The sequence below is a fragment of the Oreochromis niloticus genome, linkage group LG14, assembly GCF_001858045.2.
Source record: "Oreochromis niloticus isolate F11D_XX linkage group LG14, O_niloticus_UMD_NMBU, whole genome shotgun sequence".
NCBI classification, from domain to species: domain Eukaryota; kingdom Metazoa; phylum Chordata; class Actinopteri; order Cichliformes; family Cichlidae; genus Oreochromis; species Oreochromis niloticus.
In genome coordinates, this window is record NC_031979.2 from 35,175,735 (window position 1) to 35,197,069 (window position 21,335).

General features: G+C 40.6%; 3 protein-coding genes across 4 annotated transcripts in view; 1 reads left to right on the top strand and 2 right to left on the bottom strand.

The window, feature by feature from the left end:
- The window catches only part of LOC100709916 (calpain-5), a 30,036-nt gene extending 27,078 nt beyond the window's left edge, over positions 1-2,958 (bottom strand). The window contains exon 1 of the mRNA XM_003456406.5: positions 2,723-2,958. The gene's annotated coding sequence lies outside the window, so the exon portion shown is untranslated. The remainder of the gene's footprint in view (positions 1-2,722) is intronic.
- A 1,046-nt stretch (positions 2,959-4,004) lies between these two features.
- On the top strand, positions 4,005-9,549 carry LOC102078319 (uncharacterized). 2 transcript variants are annotated; one of them, XM_025898210.1, is made up of 7 exons: positions 4,005-4,206; positions 5,131-5,269; positions 5,355-5,425; positions 5,501-5,539; positions 6,191-6,360; positions 7,548-7,953; positions 8,153-9,549. In XM_025898210.1, exons 4-7 carry the CDS (start codon positions 5,517-5,519, stop codon positions 8,907-8,909), a joined length of 1,356 nt encoding a protein of 451 aa, XP_025753995.1. In that variant the 5' UTR covers positions 4,005-4,206; positions 5,131-5,269; positions 5,355-5,425; positions 5,501-5,516; the 3' UTR covers positions 8,910-9,549. The 2 variants fall into 2 exon arrangements, with proteins under 2 accessions (XP_025753995.1, XP_005461209.1); XM_005461152.4 differs by lacking the exon at positions 4,005-4,206 and having other exon boundaries at positions 4,994-5,269.
- Positions 9,550-10,585: 1,036 nt separating this feature from the next.
- Positions 10,586-19,271, bottom strand: dcun1d5 (DCN1, defective in cullin neddylation 1, domain containing 5 (S. cerevisiae)). Its single transcript, XM_003456383.5, has 10 exons — positions 19,120-19,271; positions 15,971-16,028; positions 15,774-15,816; positions 15,062-15,158; positions 14,042-14,207; positions 13,721-13,812; positions 13,532-13,640; positions 12,848-12,952; positions 12,629-12,731; positions 10,586-12,060 (listed from the first exon to the last, which is right to left on the bottom strand). The coding sequence occupies exons 4-10, from the start codon at positions 15,124-15,126 to the stop codon at positions 12,005-12,007; spliced, it is 696 nt and encodes a 231-aa protein (XP_003456431.1). The 5' UTR covers positions 15,127-15,158; positions 15,774-15,816; positions 15,971-16,028; positions 19,120-19,271; the 3' UTR covers positions 10,586-12,004.
- Positions 19,272-21,335: the final 2,064 nt, after the last annotated feature.

Sequence of the window (21,335 nt, forward strand, 5' to 3'; positions counted from 1 at the left end):
CCGCACAAGTTGAACAATCGGCAGAAGATTGCTAATTCAGACAACCTAATCATTTTAATCACTTTAAATCAATGTTGGTGTAAACTGGGCAATGCATTATAACTGTGTTATAAATGTAGTGACTATTGTTTTTTTGGGGGAGGGGGTCATGTTGTATGGTTTAGAAGGGTTAGCTACGGTGTTGATTTAATGCAGAAGTATAAATCAGACTTTCAATACATCCCAGAAGGAGGGAATTATACATCTCTAAGTGCAGGTCTTACATTCTCACCTCAGACTCAGACCTTTCTCCACTGACTACAACATTATTATATTTTCTGCTGTGTCTTTGTTTGGGTGGCTTTCTTTCCTTTTTCCTCCATGCCCTGTCCCTTTATTGTCCTCTGTCACCTGAGCATCAAATATTTTATAAATCAAGCACATCATTTCACAAGCCTGAAACTTTTCTCTGGACTGCAGCTTCACCTTTAACCTGTGAATATGCTCAGGATGAATCCTGTTAATATAAACCTGGACTGCCGTACATCCTTTTGCCGTCCAGCGAGCGGGTTCCTGGACAGTTCGTGTTGATATTGTTCATGTTGAAGTCCCTGCCCGTTGTACGCAGCCCGTCTTCAAGTTAGCCTTCAAGTTCACGCCTATAAAACCAGTATAGCAAGACTGTGAATCAGCAGATGGAGCTCATAATTTTCCAGGGAAGCACAGGGCATGCTTGAGAGGTCCTCCACTTTGGGCCAGTCGGTGCAACTTCGGGCTGAGCTTTATTAGATCACTGTGGCTCTGTGCACAGATTAAACTTTGTGCAGGCCTCCTAATCCCACACAGACATTCAAGCCCAGCGGTGCCACTATTGCTCACCTGGTTGAGCTGGCACCCATATACCAAAAGCTGGAGTCCGGCCCAGAGTACTTCCCAAGTGTCACTCCCCCTCAAGATAAATTGCTAAAAATAAATCTTAAAAAAAAAAAAAAAAACTTGCTCTGTTTGCATTTATTTTTATCTGAATGGATTTATTTTATATTGTTTTACATCTCTTTTATCTTTGTGCCTTTATTGCTTTATTCAGACTGCTATAACAGTCTATTTAAAAGTGGGCTTGGGCTTTATCACCTACCCTGTTTACAAAAAGGTGGTAATAAACGGGTGGAGGACTCAAACAATTTGTTTCACACAGAGGATGAAGTGAGGGGCTGCACCAAAACTGAGTGCGAGACATACAAGCATTCATTTGAACTATGAATAGTGCAAAGCTACTGTTAAAGAGTGCAAGAATAAAAATATGGGCCGTACCTCATAACAAACCCTAATATTTATCAGAAAACTGCAGGAGGCAAGGAAATACAATTACACCCTCTCAAACACAGTCGCCAGGACCCTTTGAGTCACTCAGGTAAGGTCTAACAGACACTGATCGGACACCTGTCAGTCAAAACAGCCACGCCCCTAACTATATATATTGAAATTCAAACAGGTGTTATTAACAAATCGACCCTCATTTTCAGGACTTTTATAGTGGAGAGCCAAAAATTAAAAAGTTGGTTCAGAGGTTTGGGTTTTTCCTTTAATTTGTCACCCAATGGAATCTGCTAAACAATGCCATTTAATAAACTCAGACTTAAGAAGTCAATTTGTTGACAGGTTTATGCAAGAGGTGAAGGAAAGACAACATATTTCATGAGGTTTGATGTCTGCACCCGTTTCAGGACAAACACCTTAAAGACTTGAACACATCTGTTTACATCAGTCTGCTTATAACAGCTGCAGGTTGCTCGTCTTCCTGCTTCCAGCAGCTCACTGTAAAGCCACTGTGTTCTGACGTGACTGGATTAACCCCTGGTATCTACAGACAGAGCGCTTTAACCATGGAGCAATAAGACCAATACCAGCCAAACATGGGTGTGGTTTCATGTGGGCACAAACAGACAACGGATGTGTGACACAAACAGCCCAAAGCAGATGTTGAAACATCGCATGATGTGTGATATCATGTGACATCACAAAAATGCGTGTAGCGTGAAGAATTTTCACAATAATCTGCACCCCAGTCCACCTGCCTCACTCTGCCTCAGATGAGATTACATTAATGAAGACTTTCGATGTTTACAGCTTTGTAAAGACACCCGGAGAGAGAATAAAATCAAACCGGAAACTCAAACGTTAACCATCAAAATGACTTACAATATCCCTAAACGTTTCTTTCGTTATTCTTGAAACTACACCACGCAAACACTTCTATTCTATTTTATCTGTTGTTTGTAGTCGAGTCTTATTCCACGAGCCCCACTACTAAACCCATTCAAAATCTTGCAACAATTTCTTGCTTTTATTTTGAAGGGCGCGCCGGATGTGTACGTGAAAGCTAGCTAGCTTAAAAGATGAAGTTTTGCTCGAAGTTTGTTTTTTTTTTAATTATTATTTCTAAATCTTGTGATCTTAAGTCAAGGGGAGGAAATCGAAAGCGTGAACAAATACAGAGAGCCCTTTGCTGCAGGGCAGCTCTGTAGCACAATATTCATCTTTTTCCAGCGTTTTCTTATTTTAACGCAAAAACTCCAACATTTCTGCGTCCCGTTTGCTAATGAAAAAAGCGGCAAATTTAATAAAATATATCTGCATGAAAAAAACCAACCCAAAAATTCTTTAATAAGAGTTCCAGTGTGATTTACGACTGCAGAAGTAACTGCATTTCAGCGCCGAGTTAGCTGTAACTAATTATATTCACCTGGAAATGGTTGTGTTTTGGTTCGGGCTCCCTGACTGCTTCACTCCGCGTCCCTCGCTCTTTTCTCGAGTGGTTTTAGCGTGTTTCCCCCTGCTGTCAGCTCGGTGATGTGAGGACGTTTCTTTTGGTTACTTTGCGACCCTAAAAATAAAAACCACACAGAAACAGACAGGAGGAGCTTCTGCGCTGCTGCTGTCGCACCGCCCAGCCCGCCTTCACCGATAATGAGAGGGAGGAGATGCGTTCACGTAACGCTCAGATAAACCATTCCTCTCTCCTTAATCTTAATCATTTTTGGAATAAAGTGCTAAATCTAAGTAGAAATTGAGGAGGGATGGCACATTTATGAGATAAAAACTTACAAAACAAAAAGCCGATAACTTTACAAGCTAACTGATAAATTTACAATAAAACATGCAAAGTTACAAGAAAAAAAGAAAATTTTTAAAAAGCTGGCAATTTTACAAAAAATACAGTATAAAAAGAATTTGTCCTCTTTACTTCGGAAAAATTGTTTATTTTTAAGAAAAAAATGTACAACTATATGAAAAGGCTGGAAAATTGACAATAAAAATTATAAGGAAAACCCTCCAAATTCTACTAAACAAACCAAACAAACAAAAAAACCTGTTAACTTTACACAAAAACCTCTTAATACTGTAAACAAAAGACTGACGGTCCTGTGTAAAATTTAATAAAATTAAAATAAGTTCAGTAACAGTAGGTGATAAATTAATTAAGATCGGATGATTTTTATCACTGAATGATTTACAATTAAAAAATTAAAGAAGAAAAACGTCTTACTGTGTTTTAAGCTGTAAATTATTCAGACAGTTTCCTTCTGGGCTTTTTATTAAACAACGCTGACCTCTGGTGTCTGTTCCAGTAATTACCTGACACGAGAAAACCATATACACATGCATACTACTACTACTACTACTACTAAGAAGAAGAAGAAGAAGAAGAAGAATGATAATGATAATGATGATGAACATTAACATTTCAGTAATATTAATTGAAGCTTTATTCAATTAAGAAATCCCATGTGATTAAAATGCCTTCACCAAAAGAGCAGAGACCACGAAGACACACCCCTACAAGGTTAAGCAAATTATTTCAGAAAGAGGTAGCACAACAAAAAAGGAAAAAAAAAATAAAGCAAGAACTAGCAAGTACAAAGACCATACATAAGTTTCTCCCTCATAAAAACCACTAGTGACTCCTTTGCCACATTCTTTTTATCTTTTAATTCAAGAGAAAAAAAAAGAATAAAGTTTTCATAGACTGGGTGTAGGTGTGTGTGAGAGATCACCTGAGCTGTGTAGTCAGGCATCACCTGGTGTGCTCTCCAAGGTTGCTGGTTCTCTGTTCTTCTTGCCACGAACTCCTCCAGCTGGTGTCTTGTCCTGATTCGCAGCTCCACCTTCATTTTTAAACCTCTCTTTTGTGTTTCAGATGTATCGCTGTATTCTTCCACAACACCTGTGAGTACTGTTACCTCAGTAATTTTACAAAAGAGAAAGTTGATGCACATTGCCTGAAGTTGTTGCATTGTTCTTGTGGCTTCACACACTGAGGCACTGAATTCGTTACAAACTTATATCCAGGTGTTGCTTTTCTTTGTTTCCACAGCTTGTGCTATTCATCTTCAGTAAACCTTTTACTTTAAAGGTTTCAGATCAGTCTCTTCTGTGCTGCCATTACTTTCTTCAGATTTACTTCTATACAGTTTTAGGCTTTGCTTGGTCTGTTTCATGTTTCATAGGTACCCTCAGCCCAGCTCATTCAGATTAGCACATCTTATTTAGCCTGGTCTAGTATTCCACAGTCAAATGTGAATAACCAGCAATTAATCTGTGATTGAAGACACTTTTGCTAAGGCCAGAATGAACTGTTATGGGTTTAGGTGTACTCCCAGCTTACTTTTAGTACTTTCTGGGGAGCTGTCCATTTGTGTTTATAAAATAGAGGTCAGTGGTACAAAGAATCAAGAGGTGGTGCGTACATGTACTGTATCAGTGTAATCAACTCTGCACAGGGAGAAATAAGGGAGCCACAAGCAGATAATTACCCATTTCCTGTGTTCGTTTATAGCAAGTAAAACAGTTTAACGACTAAAGCAGCTCTGTTCAACACCTTACCAGATGTAAAATGTTTACAATTTAAAACTGCATCTTTATTCTATATTTATATATCTTTAAGCCCAACTCACAATGGACTATTTTACTTTGGAACATGAATTCGAGAGAAAGAGAACACTATGGGGTTAAAGGGGTTAGGGTACTCGCTGACCTCACAGTCCATTTACTCTTATTCTGAAGTTGTGTGAAAAGTGCAGGTCGTACAGAAGGCAGGTGAAAACAAAGCCACTGTCAGTGTGACGTTATTAATCTTTAACACCATCACAGGAGAAGACATCCACAGAGTCATGTGAGAAACTGCACTTTACACTTTGCTGGAGGAAACTGTAGCAGCAGCACGAGCATCAGACCCACGAGATCAGACTTAAAGGGATAACACGACCACAGTAGGAAGGAACCACATCAGGTAAATATGAAACATTCGGGCTCTACTTTAGCTGCTTTATTATTTAAACTGTACTCACAGATTCACTCTTTTTGGTTTGATTTAGTGTGCTGTGAACCAACTCACTCAACAGTTCACCCCATAAAATAATTTAAAAAGGCTGAGAGCAGAACTGAGGTATTTTCTAAAATACTGTCTCACTGTGGAGGGTTTGTCATCTGATTTATTCGCACTGACTTGTTTCTCCTAAAGCTGTAGGGGTCCTGTGATGTGTTCAGGTGCTCTTTTATTGTGAGTAAAAAACCTGAATCATCATTTTAAACAGCTGACTTTGAAACTTTGAATAGAAATGACAGTAAAGTCCTTTACAAGCACTCCTGTTACGCCTTTAACAGAACAGAATGGCTTTGGATAACTCACAATTTGATATGGTCCTGATGCATCTTATATGGTGCAGCCAAGATGCTTGCTGTAATTACATTTACAGCTCACTCAAGTATTTTACTCACCAGAGCAGGAATTTAATGAAAGTAATGGCACTGCTTCTTTTTTTTTTGGATCTTGCCACAATAACTTTGCACGATACACAATTCACAGTAGTCTTTATTTTATCTTGGCTGTTTTCTGTAACAAGCTGTTTTAGCTTTTCGCCCTTGTTTGCATTTACCTTCTAAACTAAAAGCTCTTTACCACAAGCTGGGAATGTTTTCAGCTGCTCTTCTTTTGACTTGCAGGTCTAGCATTCACTTTCTTTCAGCTCCGTTCTGCATCTACAAGCTCCACTTTCTTCTAACTTGAATCACTGTACTTTTACTGGCTGCTCTTTTTAGACTGAATTTGCACACTAAAGAAGAATACATTTAATTTAATGTGCGATCACACACTCGTGTCTTTTACTGCCCTCAAAGTGTAAAAACCAGCTGACTTTTATTTCCTCTGCAGGTTTAAAATGTTAACCAGGTGGTTAACGTTCACAGCCTTCCTTGCCGTCCCAGCCAATCCAGGAAGAGGAGCTACCGGCCAGGGCACTATGACTGTGGCACCCACCTGCCGGGTCAAAGGTCATCTAGAGGTGGAGCTGACTTTACACTGTGGAGATGGAAAGGATTTAGGTGAGTGAAGACGATCGTCCCTGCCTCCAACTCACTCTCTGCAAAACCGACTTTCAAGAAGTTATTAAATTCCCGTTTCTCAGAGTGTGAAGGCAAACGCTGACTTCTGTTAAATGTAGAAAGTGGTCACGTTCCTGCTGTAAATATTTCAGATTGTACATTAATAGAAACCAATCATTCCGAGGAATCTAAAGCGATAACACTCTATAATAATTTTGGCTAACAATTAAACTTTACTTATTCAAGTGTACTAGCTGCTAAATAGCTAGTTTGTGAATCAGATGCAACTATACAATAAAACACAGATAATGCTGACAGATGTTCACTGTGTTTAAATCAGGTGTAGTAGGTGGATGGGGTTGCCCACTGGGCCTGCCATGTGTCTCTCTGTGTTGTCTTGCAGGTTCTCAGTAGGTGGAGTTATTTAGTGCACCTGGCCCGCCTCCCTGGAGCATTTAAGAGCTGACCGTCTCCATCACACACCCAACATTCAAACACTCATCCAGCTGCTAACACAAACTAACACACCTGAAGATGTTAACTCTGTTTTTTGTCTCTTTTGGTTGATAAATCAGAAAATCCGTGTCTCTCTGGGTCTCTGACACCAGCAGCTCTGACATGAGAGAAAACTTTTACTGAACTACGGTACTGAATGTTGGTGGTGTCCCACTTATTACTGTTGATTATCATGTTTATGAAGTGTAACCAATGATTTTTAAAACAGAAAGGAAAGGCCTTTATTTTAAAATAATTTTTAAAAAAGCTGTTTAGCTCCTCCCCTTTAAGTCAGCTTTCTTCTGACTGGCTACCCATCACAAACAGTGGGTTTGAAAAGGAGGTGGGTGGAGCTTCTGTGCTTACAGCCATAGTTTTGTGCCTAAGATGGCCATTTCAATACTGATAAACCATAACTGTTTGTAAATGATGGATGGATTCAATTTATTATTTATTTTGGAGCCAGCCTCGAGTGGACGAAAGAGGAACTGCAGCATTGCCGCTCACGTCACAAAGAGCCAAAAGTAGAAAATGTGTCCTCCAGGCGTGCACTCAACAAATCTTCCACATCTATATTTTTTGTTACCTTCACTTGAGACACGAAGGAAAAGTTTTTGTGAAACTGTTTCTCTCTTTTGGTACTCATGAAATCATTACTCCTCACCTGTACCTGCTTCTTCTCTCATGTGCAGGTGTGGTCCAGTACTGGCACACTCCCTTTGGAGACCTCCACACTCCTGGTTCCCACAGTAAACTGGACCCCGTCGTCATGCACCATGATGGGAGCCTGCTGGTCCCCAACACCAGTGCTCTCCACAGTGGCCTGTACTACTGCCTCCTGCAGCACACAGAGGGAACTACACTGTGGCCATACGAACTCCACGTCGGTCACGATGGTCAAAACCTTCAGGAACTGGGAGAATACGAGCGAAGCAGCCACTGTGCTGCATTCAGGTTCAGGAGGGATGCTGGGTCTGAGGCAGCGAAGCAGGCGGGTGTTTCAGCTGAGCTGTTTGCAGGAGCTGTGGCTGCATCAGTACTGCTGACCTTTGTGTTGGGATTCAGCATTGGAGCTTTGAGCAGGACTCGTGTTTTCAGGTGAGTTCAGTGACTTACGTCATTATTGGTGCCTCTTGAAGAAGTTTTAACCCAAGCTAAATCACCAGCATTGTAATCAATGTATTTTTAAACAAGTATAGAGAAAGACACAAACACTAGATAATCTATGTGTGAGCCAATGAGAACACCACATGTGGACTGACCCTTTTTACATTAGAGGTCTGTGTTTTCCTGTCAGGTGTTTAGGGGCAGTCAGGGCAAAGCTGCGGTCACCAAAAAGAGGACGAAAGCGCCAAAGCGACACAACTGACCACCGCCCCGAGGTCAGCATGACAACCCTGCCGCCCACGAACGAGAACCCGGCCTCTGAAAACGACCAGGTGGTGCACAACAACTCTGCGACTAACCTGTCTCCTCCTGCCAAACCTCAGAGAAGCTTCCGGCACAAACGAGAGGAAGACGAGCCACCGGAGACCACTGCATATCTGGAAGGATGTGACTACAAGGAGGAGAAAGAGAGCCGGTCTGGTCGCTTGTATCTGATAGGAGAGGATGGAGAGAGTCAAAGTGAAACAGATGAGGACGAGGAGGACAAACATGGAAGCAAGAGCAGGGAGAAGATGGGTATGGTGCAGGAGGAAGAGGAAGCGGTGGCAGGTGAGGAGAAAGATGGAGAGACGGAGATTTCCAGAGATTCTGAAAAGTCATCTTTTGAAAGTGAAGACAAGGACACAGGAGGCAAAACCCAGGAGGTGACCAATCAAGGAGCGCTGCCGCCCTCCCCACCACGCCCAGCCCGCCGCAGCCGCGTCATCCGCCTGTACCAGTACGACGAGGACGGCCAGCGATACGGCCACCTTCCGGACCCTGGCCCTGACGCTCCTCTCCCCGCCCCCAGATTCAAACAGCGCTCTGTCTCTCTGACGCGCCTCTCCGCCATCATGGCTGCAGCCTCAACAGGGCCACTGGACCAGAGACAACAGGAAGAAGGATAGTGAGCAGATGCCAAACTTCCACATGGACATTTGATAGATGCTACAGAGAGTGGACAAAATAATGACAACACCAAGGCTCAAGTCGAGTCCACGTTTAGCGCCACAAACCGAGCCTGTGTTACGCTTTACTGCTACTCCTCAGGACAATAAAGGACAAAGTCTCACACATTCAAGTTTCCAAAGTAAAATGATTAGGGGGCATACCATATAATGCACGAGTGGGGAGTCCATTCTTCAAAAGTTAAATGCTTTCTTTGGCACAGATGTTCAGTGCATATTATTATTATTTGTCATAAGTTATATTTGCAGTAATTTTCACTCATGCTTACTTGCAGATCTGAGTTGCACTGATTTGATTATCTCAGGAAATCTGCAAAAATGTACAAAATAAAAGGACTTTCATGTTTTGTTATGCTGTAAACACCTGAATGAAGCAGAACAGCCATCGCCCAGTGGCTGAACTGAAATGATGCACACTTGTACCTGATATGTTAGGTGTGGAATCAATCTATACATACCCTTAGACTGGACACTGTATTTTTATGGGGTCTGACGGGTGAATCTGCACATGCACTTTTTATATCTGGAAATCAATTCTGCATAAATTAAAAAAGCTAAAGACGAAGCATCATCAAAGTAATGCTATGACTTTTTCCTGAATCATCTTTACATCCTGCTGACGAGATAACAGCTGAAGCTGAACTAGGCTTCACTTTCATAATACCACTTTGTACCACATGGTGGCACAACAAGTAAATTAATCTTACATATGGCTCGGGTCAAAGATTTTAACTTGTACGCCGTCATACGGGTGTATCTTTTCAGATGAAGTTTAGATTCACCACTCTGGGTCAAGTCAAGGAAAATGGCGTTTTTAAGGAATCTTGAAACTGAAGTGGTACGTGCCATGTCTGTGTGCATTTTTATTGGGACTGTGGTGACATTTGAGACTAATGAGAACCCGTTCCTGCACTAATGCTTGTTCCCATCAGATTTACTCAGGTTTCTGCAGAGACTGAGACCTGATGGTTTTTGAAGGGCTATAGGGGCAAATCTCTAAACTGTGAAAAAGTAAAACAGCATAAGAGCAATCATATGGACCAGAGATCACAAGATGCATTGGCTTGGGCACAACACCTGAAATAGGGCAGCATGGGCGTGAATGGAGGTTAACGCTGTTGCCTCAGAGCACAGCCTGGTTTAAAGACATCCATGTTAGGTTAAATGGTCATGTATGTGAGGTAGATGAAGTCCTTTAGGTGTGAACAGTTAAACTGTGACTTGTGTATGGATGAAATGGAGTAAATGACTTGCCGCTTCTGAGAAGGTCCTTGCTACTTACAATTTCAATAAAATATGATTAAATCATTATGGCTATTATGCTTTCATGTATAAAACAGGACATGATGTCAGATAGTAAATTTAGTTTGTGTTTTGGGGGAAATAAATTGACTCTCCCTGCTCTCTTAATTAAGGATTAATCTTCCACTTATTAAGGGAGGCCGTTTACTCCAGCAGTCCCCGACCTTTTTTGTGCCACAGACTGGTTAAATGTCAGACAATATTTTCACGGACCGGCCTTTAAGGTGTCGCAGATAAATACAACAAATAAAATGATATGATCAAGACAAGAACTGTTATTTTGTAAATATAATAATAAATGCAAATTAACTGTGTAATTTTGTAACTTTATTAACAGCATCCTCCTAAAATGCGCCAACAACATTGAGAGTAACATCCTCCTCTTGGCCCCTTAATGCTCTCTGGTCGCTACGGTAACGCGTAAATAATTCTTTCAAAATAATACACACAACTACAACACGGGAAAAGACCCAGGGAAACAGAGTTAACAATAAAAACCCTGAAAACCATTCATTTCACACCCGAGCCTCAACAACCCTGGTACCAAATGACTCACAGACCCAGGGGTTGGGTACCGCTGGTTTACACAGTCTAAATTGATGTGCAGTTCAAAATTTGTTGTAGGGCCCAGATCATACTGTGCAAGGCATACAACATGAACAGTAAGAGTTAACCAGCTAAGAATATATTCTTATTTACAGTGGTGAAAGAGTCTCGTGAGTAAATGTGGGGAAGTCCAAGAAGAAATTGAAATGTGAAACATTATGAGCTCTGGGGAAACAACTCCCCCTGCTGGTCACAGTTTTAGTTGACATTTGCAGCTGGTCATTTTAGAAAGTACCTTTAAGGTTATTTAAAACATTCACTAATTTAACTGCCCAGAGGGGTTTCAGGATAGCTGTAGAGTGGTGAGACTTGCTTCTAGCAGGTTAGGTGCTGGTTATCTGGCAGGATGTGGCCTAATAAGAAGTGTTAGGAGGTAAAGGGATAACTGCTGTATCTGCTCAGGGGTTGCTGGACTGACACCTAAAAAAGAAATGGTAAATAAATTCTTCAGGCTGACCAGTTTCTGCATGCATTAGTGCAGTGGTTCTTAACCTGGGTTCGATCGAACCCTAGGGGTTCGGCAGAGCCTCTGCCGTGACATGCACGGCTCATTTTGTGCACCAGTAAAAAACATATCTATGTCTTGAATTTGGGAAAAAAAAAAAAAAATCATATTTTATTTTTCACTAAAGAGGGGTTCAGTGAATGTGCATATGAAACTGGTGGGGTTCGGTACCTCCAACAAGGTTAAGAACCACTGCATTAGTGTGAAAACACGGTGCAGGAGTGGCGAATGAAACCTGGGCTCTGCAGCTTGATGAATTTCCATTTCCTTTTTATTACTGTGAAAACTTCTATAAACAAGACACAAAAATGGGGGGAAAAAAACAAACATTTAACATAAATTCCACAGCTCTTCTCAGTTCCTTTTTCCCTCTGACAGTTTCTTTTCTTGAAATTAACACTATAAAAAAAAAAAAAAAAAAAAGTCTTCTCAGCAGGAGGAAGGCCTCTTAGCATTTGGACGATGGTGCACAGACGCCTCCAACGGGATTCGAAGGTCCACAGGGACGAGGTTGTACTCCATATTTCTGTGTATGTGTGGATGAAACCTTTTTCCAAACAGACTCCTTCCTGGGTTCTCAGTTTTCTCCCTCTTCATCCTTTTGTTTTTGTGGTTGTTAATGCTATGAAGCCGACCAACTTCTTCGCCATTCCACGAACTCGTCTAGAAGCACCGGCCCTGCAAAAAACAAATAAACCCGTAAATATAGACACAAAGGTGCGCCTGCACGTTATTACTGTTCAGTGAAGACATAAAGCCATTTTAAGGTTTAAAACTGAAGTGCTTGTTTGAAATTCTTTTGCAGTTATACATGTTGAAAAGTTTGCTAAAACAGCCGGGCGCCATACCATTTAGAACTTAGAAAGTAAAAGGATCTTAAAATCAATGCAAAAATGGAGGGGAGCTGGTGTAAATTTGTTAAAAATCAGGACTGCTGTGGCATTTTGGACTACAAGTGATGGAGAGATGTTATAGATTTTCTTTCACAGAAATGAGTGAGCCATCATGGAAGACCCCCCAGAATTATAACATGCTCATCCTTCTGTCCTAAAAGCGTGAACTGATCCAGATGCGTTCTTGTGTATTATGACAAACTGTGCGACAGTGGCCATTCCCAAACCAAAGCCCTGGATGGTCCGGGTGGGGCGATAACTGGGCAACACATCCTATTCCATGTTTGGACCTTTCACACAGGTTTATACTCCCGCCTTGAAGCAGCTATTTTCTTAGTACAAGTGGTACTCACAAGCTCCATCCTCATCGTAGTTACTGAGGTCTGGGTTGATGGTCCGGCTGAACTCCAGAACATTATACCACTGGTCTTTATTCAATCCCTTGTACTTGGACTGCTGCGGGAGACATTAATGGGAGGGAGTCAGTGAGGAAACAACACAGAGAGAGGAGTGAAGAGCTGTTTGAAGATGAACTGATTTCACGTCTCCTTTATCAGAGCAATGAGATTTACCTCCAGGAACTGGCTGAAGACTGGGAAGAGTGGCCATGACCTCCCCAGCAGCAGAGCCAGCATTAATTTTGCCGTGTCCATGTCCAAACTCCTCTGGTTCTTATCCTGAGGACAGAAGCAACTCAGTGAGTGAGCTCAGTAAGAAGTGCAGCAGTTCATATCTGTTATGATCCCATGAATGTGCTGATGAGTGTTTTCCCACAATCCCATTAGTCATAATAGTTAAACCTAACTGCACGGTCGCAGCACTGAAATTGAAAAGACACTCCCTCATTTATGGTTATTAAAAAATAAATAAATAAAAAATTCAGCTGCATCAGCAGGGAGATTCACTGCATCAAACCCAGAGTCAGAATTCAGAGACTTGAACTGAAATCCTGTGTTGGTGAAGATATGCTTCATTTATGGGCACCACACCAAATCTTTTCAGAAGCTCAGAGTTTAAATGTAGCATCTGCTCCTCCTGGTTAAAACATGGTCACCCCATAGGGAACCATTTTGTGGTATAGTTCCCTATATATTTTGTGATAAAATCTTTTAAATTATTATTTTTATTCCAACTTTTCCTCACAACAATCACAAAGTCAGGAGCACAAACACTGCAGACATATTACAAAATGATGTTGAAGAATTTTTACAGGTTTAACTTCCAAATAATAACAATAAAAAAATAAATGGACTCACTCTGGCAAAGTCAAAGGCGTATCTGTAGATATTTTTAAAGGTTGCAGCATCGTTGAGCTCACTGCGCAGGTAATCAAGTTTGCTTTGTAATCTCTCTGTGCAGTCACACCTGCACGTAGACGAAGAAAACACATTTAAGCATATTTGTAACCTCAACCACAAATAAACTGAAAGAATAAGATTTTTTACTGTAATATCGTCATTCCCCTGAGCCACTCGTCTTTTGTGAAGTACCCCATGTTTGCTGCTTCTAGATGCCACGCTAAAACTAACATGATAATCTGCAGGAAAGAAAGAGGAGATTCAAACAAGTGTCAGAAAGCTTGTTTCTTACCATCTTTATTTTTCACAGAAAAACCATTTGTTGCTAAAATAAAGCTCCATAAAACATTCTCACATCATGAGTGTCTCACAGTCTCATTTCTGAGTGTTACCCTATGACTCCTGATTGTCAGGAGTTCATCAGGTAAGGGACATGCGGAGTGACTAAGAGTCAAGCTGCTGACTTACATTCTCCGGTTCCACGCCGATGTCCTCACAGAAGTTCTCCATGGCCTCTGGGCCGAACACCTTGTCGGGGGCAGCGTACTTGTGGAACCAGGCCAGGCACTTCTTACTGGAAAAAGGCTTCTCAGTGTTGATTGGCCTCGGACCGCGGATCAGAGGTCGGGTAAAACTTCGGCACAGACCAAACATTTTAAAGATAAATGTGCAGTCATAACTTCAGGAGGTTGTTACATGGCAGCTATACAACAGCTGGACTACAGTCAAAGCAAAAATACAACAAAGGATTTCACCCAGTGAGAGCTGGGATAGACTCCAGCACCCCTGACTCTGAACAGGGTAAAGTGGCTCAGAAAACAGCCTGTCAGTATTTCCTGCAGGTTAATGGCAGCACGGTGGCTCAGTGGTTACCACAGCTGCCTCACAGCTGGATGTTCTCCAAGAACATTGGTGTATCCAGTCAGCTTAGAATCAACTGCTACCAGGTCAGATCAGATGCTGCTGTATGCAAATGGCTCGGGTGATTATTCACGTGAGACTCAAACGGTCACCATATTTCATTAAAAACCTGAAATTAAGTCTGCACAGACATTTAGGATGTACAGTGCTGAGGCACTGATGGATTATCCACCTCATTTATATCCAAGAATAAAGCAAAGGTACCTAATAAAGTGGCATCTTAGATACTCTCCTACAGTCCTGAAGACTGAGGCAGTGCTGATTAAGATGACAAGTATGTGCTGAGTGCCTCGATTAGTAAGGAGCATAACTCACAACATGTGTGAAGATATTTGTGTTTTGGCTACATCCTCACTGTGACTGCAGCATGAGCATTCATCTACACTCTTAATACACAATGAAGAAGAGAAGAAGGTGAAGGGCTCAGAAAGCCTACACTCGGCTGAGAGAGCATCGAACTCACAAGGTAATCAATAAAGGTTCAAGAAGCACGTAGGATGGATAGAAGACAAAGGTTAGCGGTGCAGACACAGGACACACTCAGTGTGAGCAGATATATCTGTTTACCTCGTAATTTTACAATTCTGCTCATGGTCATCTGCATCAGGCAGCTTCCTCTTCTTCACAGGCATCACGGCACCTTTACTGGGCTTCACTAGCTGGGCTACATTTACAGAGCAAAGATAACAGTCAAACATCCGTTTGACCCTGGAGAGACTGAGCCATCTTAGCAGCTACAACAACTCAAGTACATTTATATTTTATACAGGAATGTGTTTTACTTTTTGTGTTTCATACCCAAAACATTTCCTCCATCTATGATGGGTATCCTAAATGTTCTAATGTTATGAACATTCAAAATACTTTGATTACTTAATTATCTCAAAGGGTAACTGTCAAAATGAGACGGCCAATTATGGAATAAGTATTGGAGGAGCACTGATGCAGTGTAAGAATCAGTTAATCTAATCTTCAAAAATCTGGACTTTTAAGTTCTGTGTTCATTTCATTAGTTTAACATCAGTAGCCAATCAGTACATCTTTGGGCTTTAAGCATCTGCCTCAAGTTTCTGTAGTGGTAGGTGTGAAAAAAATGAAAAAATGAAATTAAATCAAAGCCTGTGTTTTTTAAAAACATACTTCTATTTCTGCACATCTTTCTATTATCCTTCCCTGTTAAAATATTAGAAGTAAACTGATAAATTTATGGTGTGAAACATATTTATGATTAAAAAAATAACAGCACACAGATATATATGAGATGTGTGAGAGGTTGTACCTGTATACTTCTGGCTGCCTTGTCCATTCAAATCTAAGCAATGCTGGAATAAAAAAGAAAACTCGTTAAAAAAGTCTCTGCACAGCACCTGATAAGCTGATGGATGCTGTACGCTAAAGTTCAGCAGTATTATCACTGTAAACATGCCGGACTGCACCGGCGTTGTCCGCTACACACAAATCAACACAAATACTCACAAGCTTGTCCAGCGTTTCTGACAGCGTGCTGATGTTTGCCAGGCTGTGAGCACTTTTCCTACGAGACAACACACAAGCACTGACTCAGCATCATTCAGGGAACGTCAGCCAAGGAAGACTGAAGGCATCGGCCAAAACACATGCGAGGCATTACTAACACCACCGTCACTTTGAAACCAAGAGGAAAAATCTGATCATAGGTCAAAGACCTCAGATTAGATCCAAAATGTTTTTATAGTTTCTGTAAACCAGGAAAAGACGGTCAGAATAATAATTTCTAGTTAGAAAAGGCAAAAATAACAGTTTAGTGCTGTCGTTACTCTTTTCGATGAAGTCACGGTCCAAGACAAACACATCATACCATTTCAGTTTGTTAAGTGAAGCTAAGGCTGCTTTTACACGATTTTCTAACATTTTAAAATTCCATTATCAAAAAAACCTGTTCTAAAACCCCCTGTGTTTTAGGGTAAATATCTGATACTGTGACTATGTATATATGTTGTATATATTATTCTATTTTATTGCATTCCAGTGTTTTCTAATTTCTGCTACATAACTTTGCACTTTTGCTGTAACAAAACACATTTCCCACCTGTGGGACTAATAAAGGTCATCTCATCTTATCTTATGAATGTGAAGTATCAGGAGTGCAGCTCAGGTTAATTCAGAATGATAAATGCTTGAAGTCTCTAAAATATTTGGATTTGTGTGGTGTTCTCTCATTCTGCTAATACGAATTTGAGTCATTTTCAAGATATTTATGAAATTATCAAAAATAACAACACTAGACAAAGTTGTTTTTGAAAAACAAACAAACCAAAAAAAGCACTACTTCAAGATTTAAATGAAGATTGAAGAAAATTTATTTAACACTGGCATCAAGGGAGTACTTTGTATCAGCAGATTTCCAAAGCCAAGGCATTCTGATCATATCTGTGCGTCGTTGTTAATTGAAGTTTCATTGCAGTTACACTGCTGGGCTTACAGTCAACTGAATGTTGAGAAACTCAAGGAAAGAACCGATTTCTGCCTTTAGAGCTGTGATTTTTAAGCCTTTGTCCCAAAGCAAAACAAACAGCAAACCAAAAATTAAGACTCGGCTGTCTTCATATGTGCAGAATGTCATGTCATACTCTCTCTTTTCAAATATCATCCCTTCTTTTGATTGCAATGTTAGCTGATTTTAAGAAATACAATGAACACCACCAAATTATGACTTGCATCCATCCTCTTATCACACAAAAACACATACATATGGTCAAAAATATGGGGCCACACCTCTTAGTCTTTGAATTCAGGTGTTTTTAGTTCCATAGCCACAGGTGTATAAAATCAAGCACCCAGCCATGCAGTCAGCCTTTAGAATGACTTGTGAAAGAATGGGTCGTTCTAAAGAATTAAAAGAAATTGAGTGTATTACTGAAACAGGATGCCACTATTGCAACAGGTCAGCGGGTGAAATTTCTTCCCTTTTAGATATTCCGCAGTCAGCTGTATTATTGTAAAGTGGACGTGTTCAGGAATCAATAACTCATCCACGAAGTGGCAGATCATGTAAAGTTACAGAGTGTGATCGCTGCGTGCTGAGATGTAAAGCACATATGTTCTGCTGACTCAGTAACTGCAGACCTGAAAACCTCCTCTGACATTAAGATCAGCATGTAAACTGTGCACTGGGAGCTTCATGGCATGGGTTTCTACGGCAGAGCAGCTCCTGTGGGTGTAATATGTGGGCAGCCTAGAACTTTTGTTTATGTAGTGTAGATTCCTGCTGCCTCTGGTTCAGACACAGCTCTCTTTTACCCTTTTAAAGCAGGTGAAGTCTCTCTATAAAAGGATGTTTAGTTTCCAAGGCCCTCTTTAGCTCACTATATTAGCATTAACAGATTAACTCAGGCTGAAGGCTGCTGACATCACAAGTCCAGCTGCTCAATTATATCTCCTCACTATCAATCAGGCCAATGAGGTCAACTGAAATGACATTTAGTACTTTGTGCCGTTACAATGTTTCGTTGATTCAAAAATCTCAGGGGACACCTTGACTTGCCTCAGGGCAGCACTGGGGAACCACAGCCTTTAAGTATAGGACCCAGTGGAAGTTATGATCATATGCAGACATATCCCAGACACATACACAACAATGAATTCTGTGACTTTACTCGCCATTAGGATCATTCAAGTGATTCCTGGAGATGATGTGTGGAGAGGCAGAGTGTGGCATCGCAGCAACTGTCACAAGTACGATTCATAAATGCACAAAATTCACTTGAGTACTGTTAAAATGAATGGTGACGCCATTGTTGGAGATTGAAATGGCCCAGTTCGTAAACACTGTTTTTGTTCGGTTCGGCCTGCATAGCTGGTTAAAAGGAAGGAGCAAACAGGGACTGCCTCATCACACTAAATTTCCGTTTTCGTGTTCAGACTTGATATAAAAGCTCACCAGAAGAACGAGGACACTGCTCGGAAGAAAACAGGCGCTGTCGCGTTTGCATTTCAACAAAAACCACCAAACGTAACTGTCGCGCAGCTGCAGTGTCTGCGACATTAAACGCGAACTTTTTCCAGCGTTTGAACTGTTAAAAATAAACATGGTAACGACAGCACTGCTGCAGAACCAGTTTAAAAAGCTCTGTGGGAAACACACACGTCAGGATTATGTCACCATTCCTCCACCACACACACCTAAAGCACAAGACACAGGTACATATTGAATAAAAAGTCTGTTAAGGGTCTGGACACTGTTAAACTTTAAACTTTGGGCTAAAATCCAAACGGCTGCGGGTCTCTGCCGTTGATGCTAACGTTAGCTACCCAGGCTAGGATGATTAATAGCAGACTTCGTGCCAGGATGTCGTATTTTATCGCTACTTAAATGTCACAAAAACATGACTCGTATTACAAAATCCACATTTATCTCCTTCATTTTCTTCCAAGAGTCAGTCTTGACTCACAGTGAACCTCTTTTGTTTGCTAGCTAACATTAGTGGCGCACCGCGGGTTTCAGAGCTGCTCTGCTAACGTCTGCTAATGTGTCCAAACACGCGTCAAAAGTCTTTAAATCACTCGCATCATAATTAGAAGCAAATATAAGACAGGTGCCTGGGGCAACACCTGGTAATCGATAGGGCACTGTTTTAAACACTTACCACTTTCAGTCACACTCTCACTACTGTCTCAGTTCCACCTGCTTCTCTTTTGCCGGAGTTTTGGCTGGAGCCGGCGTTTCCGTGAGAGTGGACGATACCACCGCTTTATGGGGGTGCAACACAAAACAAGCGTTCCCCTCTTCAGAGAAATGTGAGCGAACGCTCTTTTTTAAGAATGGAGGTTTATACAACATGACATTTAACCTCATTTACAAGAGGGATATATGGACTTAGACAACAGTTATCCAAACGAGAACATCTGATGGTTGTAATGTACACCCCGAAGAGCCGAATATATCGTTTTAGTTCTTAAAGAAATAGTCCCCCTATTTTTGGCTCACATGCTCACATATACTCATGTCCATGCATCCATCCATCCATTCATCCCAGCTGTCATAGGGCGAGAGGCAGGGTGTAATAAAGTTTAAAATATTTTTAACATTTATGCTAAACTGTAAAATCTCTGTCAGCTATTTTTCTAACATAGAGTTTCCTCTGAACTTTTTATTTATTTTTAGCTGTTCATAGTTCAAAAACTCGTCCATCACTCTGAGTTAACGACAAGCAAGGTTATCCTAGTTAACTAAAACGAAACATTGAGGTGGAGAGGAGGTGCTGGCTAGGTGCACTGGGTGTAGACGGGTGTCAGGGGTGATGTGATTTATGACAGAAAGGTAGTGATAGCAAGAGTAAAAGAGAAGCCCTCCATAACCTGCTGTGATGTATGGTTTGGAGACAGTGGCAGGAGACAGGACATGAGGCCAAAGACAGAGAAGTTTAGGATGTTATGATGTTTGTTCGGAGTGAGCAGGATGGACGGGATAGAGGCAGATGATCCAGGGATGATCCTGCAGTGAGAGCTTGACCTTTAATAACACAATTTATCTGCAAAATAACAAGTTTAAAAATAAATGTTATGGATAAAAAGTATAATCTACATGCAAAATATAGTTTAGTAGAAACATATGCATATAACAGGTGTCATTATATGACACTTTGCTGCTCTCTAGTCTTTGTTTTTAAAGGTTTAGTAAGCAAAAGAACATTTGACCTGAGACTTGTGTAGTGTTTATTAACTCAGAGTTAATGTTTATACTGAGGGCTGTTGGAACATTAATAAACCCAGTGTTCCTGTAACTGTGCGGTGTATGCAGCACATGATTGTGGCCCATACACCATCTCTTAAAATGTAAATATTCAGCACAAATTCTCATAGATTTCTTTAAAAGAAAAACTTAAATAAAAAAAAAAATCTAGGTCATTCACAGTGACATTGTATTTGTGTATTTACCATTTTCTTAATTAAGGTAATATGAAGTAAGATTAGATTAGATGAAACTTTATTTATCCCTCGGGTGGGTTCCTCCGGGAAATTCAGTAAATTTAACTGCAGAATAAGTCTGCAAACTACATCAAGTTCTTGGGATTTATCTTCTTGATAAATTTAAATGCATCCAACTTGTTACATTTTACAGCAACTGGAAGTAGGAGGAAAACTGAATGCTGTTGTCGAACATTTGTCTTTATTTTGCCAGTAAATAAATTATTCAACTTTAAAAAATATTTAAAACAAGCAAAAACAAACAAAGAAGCACTCTCATCCATTTTTTTTTCTTTTATTGCCAATACACACTTTTAAAGTCCTTCCTTGATGTCATAGCAAACATTCAGCTGGTTTTCAGGCTGTGGCTGATTGTGTTTAGTTCAAGTGTTGTCATCACACAAGGCTACAGTAAAATCTGACTTCTGTGCAGTGCAGGCCGGGCTTTCACATGAGACAACCAAAAGAAAAAGAAAAGAATCACTCACAGCCTTTTGATGTCAGCTGTGGTTAATCCAAATGTTTCAAACCAGAGTAAAATGCAAAAATCAGAAAATATATCTTTAAAAAGGGGGAGGGGCATAAAATGAGATCACACAGGAAGTGACACCCTTGTAAGTGTTTAGTTAGAAAAATAAATTTTACATTGAGAAAAACTTTGAAACTCTGCTCACACAGCCTTTCACAGTGGTGAAGGCTTCCTCATATTTACTTATTAAACCCTCATTTTCTTTAGGAATCATGTCATTAATACATTTAACGAGCTGTGGGATGTTTCTGCAGTTGGGTTTGACTTTTCTGGAACATGTTGCTGAAATAAAATTTAAGGTTTTTATTAAAAACACTTTGATATTTTGTCTTTGTATTGTTTTTGTTTAAATAAAGGTACAAACTG

What these genes read in the sequence shown, in the direction of transcription:
- LOC102078319 (XM_025898210.1), top strand. Translation starts at nt 5,517, where the DNA reads ATGTGTTCAGGTGCTCTTTTATT. An exon ending in TGGAGATGGAAAGGATTTAG is followed by an intron (nt 6,361 to 7,547) that starts GTGAGTGAAGAC and finishes TCTCATGTGCAG; the next exon opens with GTGTGGTCCAGTACTGGCAC. An exon ending in AGCAGGACTCGTGTTTTCAG is followed by an intron (nt 7,954 to 8,152) that starts GTGAGTTCAGTG and finishes TTTTCCTGTCAG; the next exon opens with GTGTTTAGGGGCAGTCAGGG.
- dcun1d5 (XM_003456383.5), bottom strand. Translation starts at nt 15,126, where the DNA reads ATGCCTGTGAAGAAGAGGAAGCTGCCTGATGCAGATGACCATGAGCAG. An exon ending in TCGGCGTGGAACCGGAGAAT is followed by an intron (nt 13,813 to 14,041) that starts GTAAGTCAGCAG and finishes TCTTTCCTGCAG; the next exon opens with ATTATCATGTTAGTTTTAGC. An exon ending in AGGGGAATGACGATATTACA is followed by an intron (nt 13,641 to 13,720) that starts GTAAAAAATCTT and finishes GTCTACGTGCAG; the next exon opens with GTGTGACTGCACAGAGAGAT.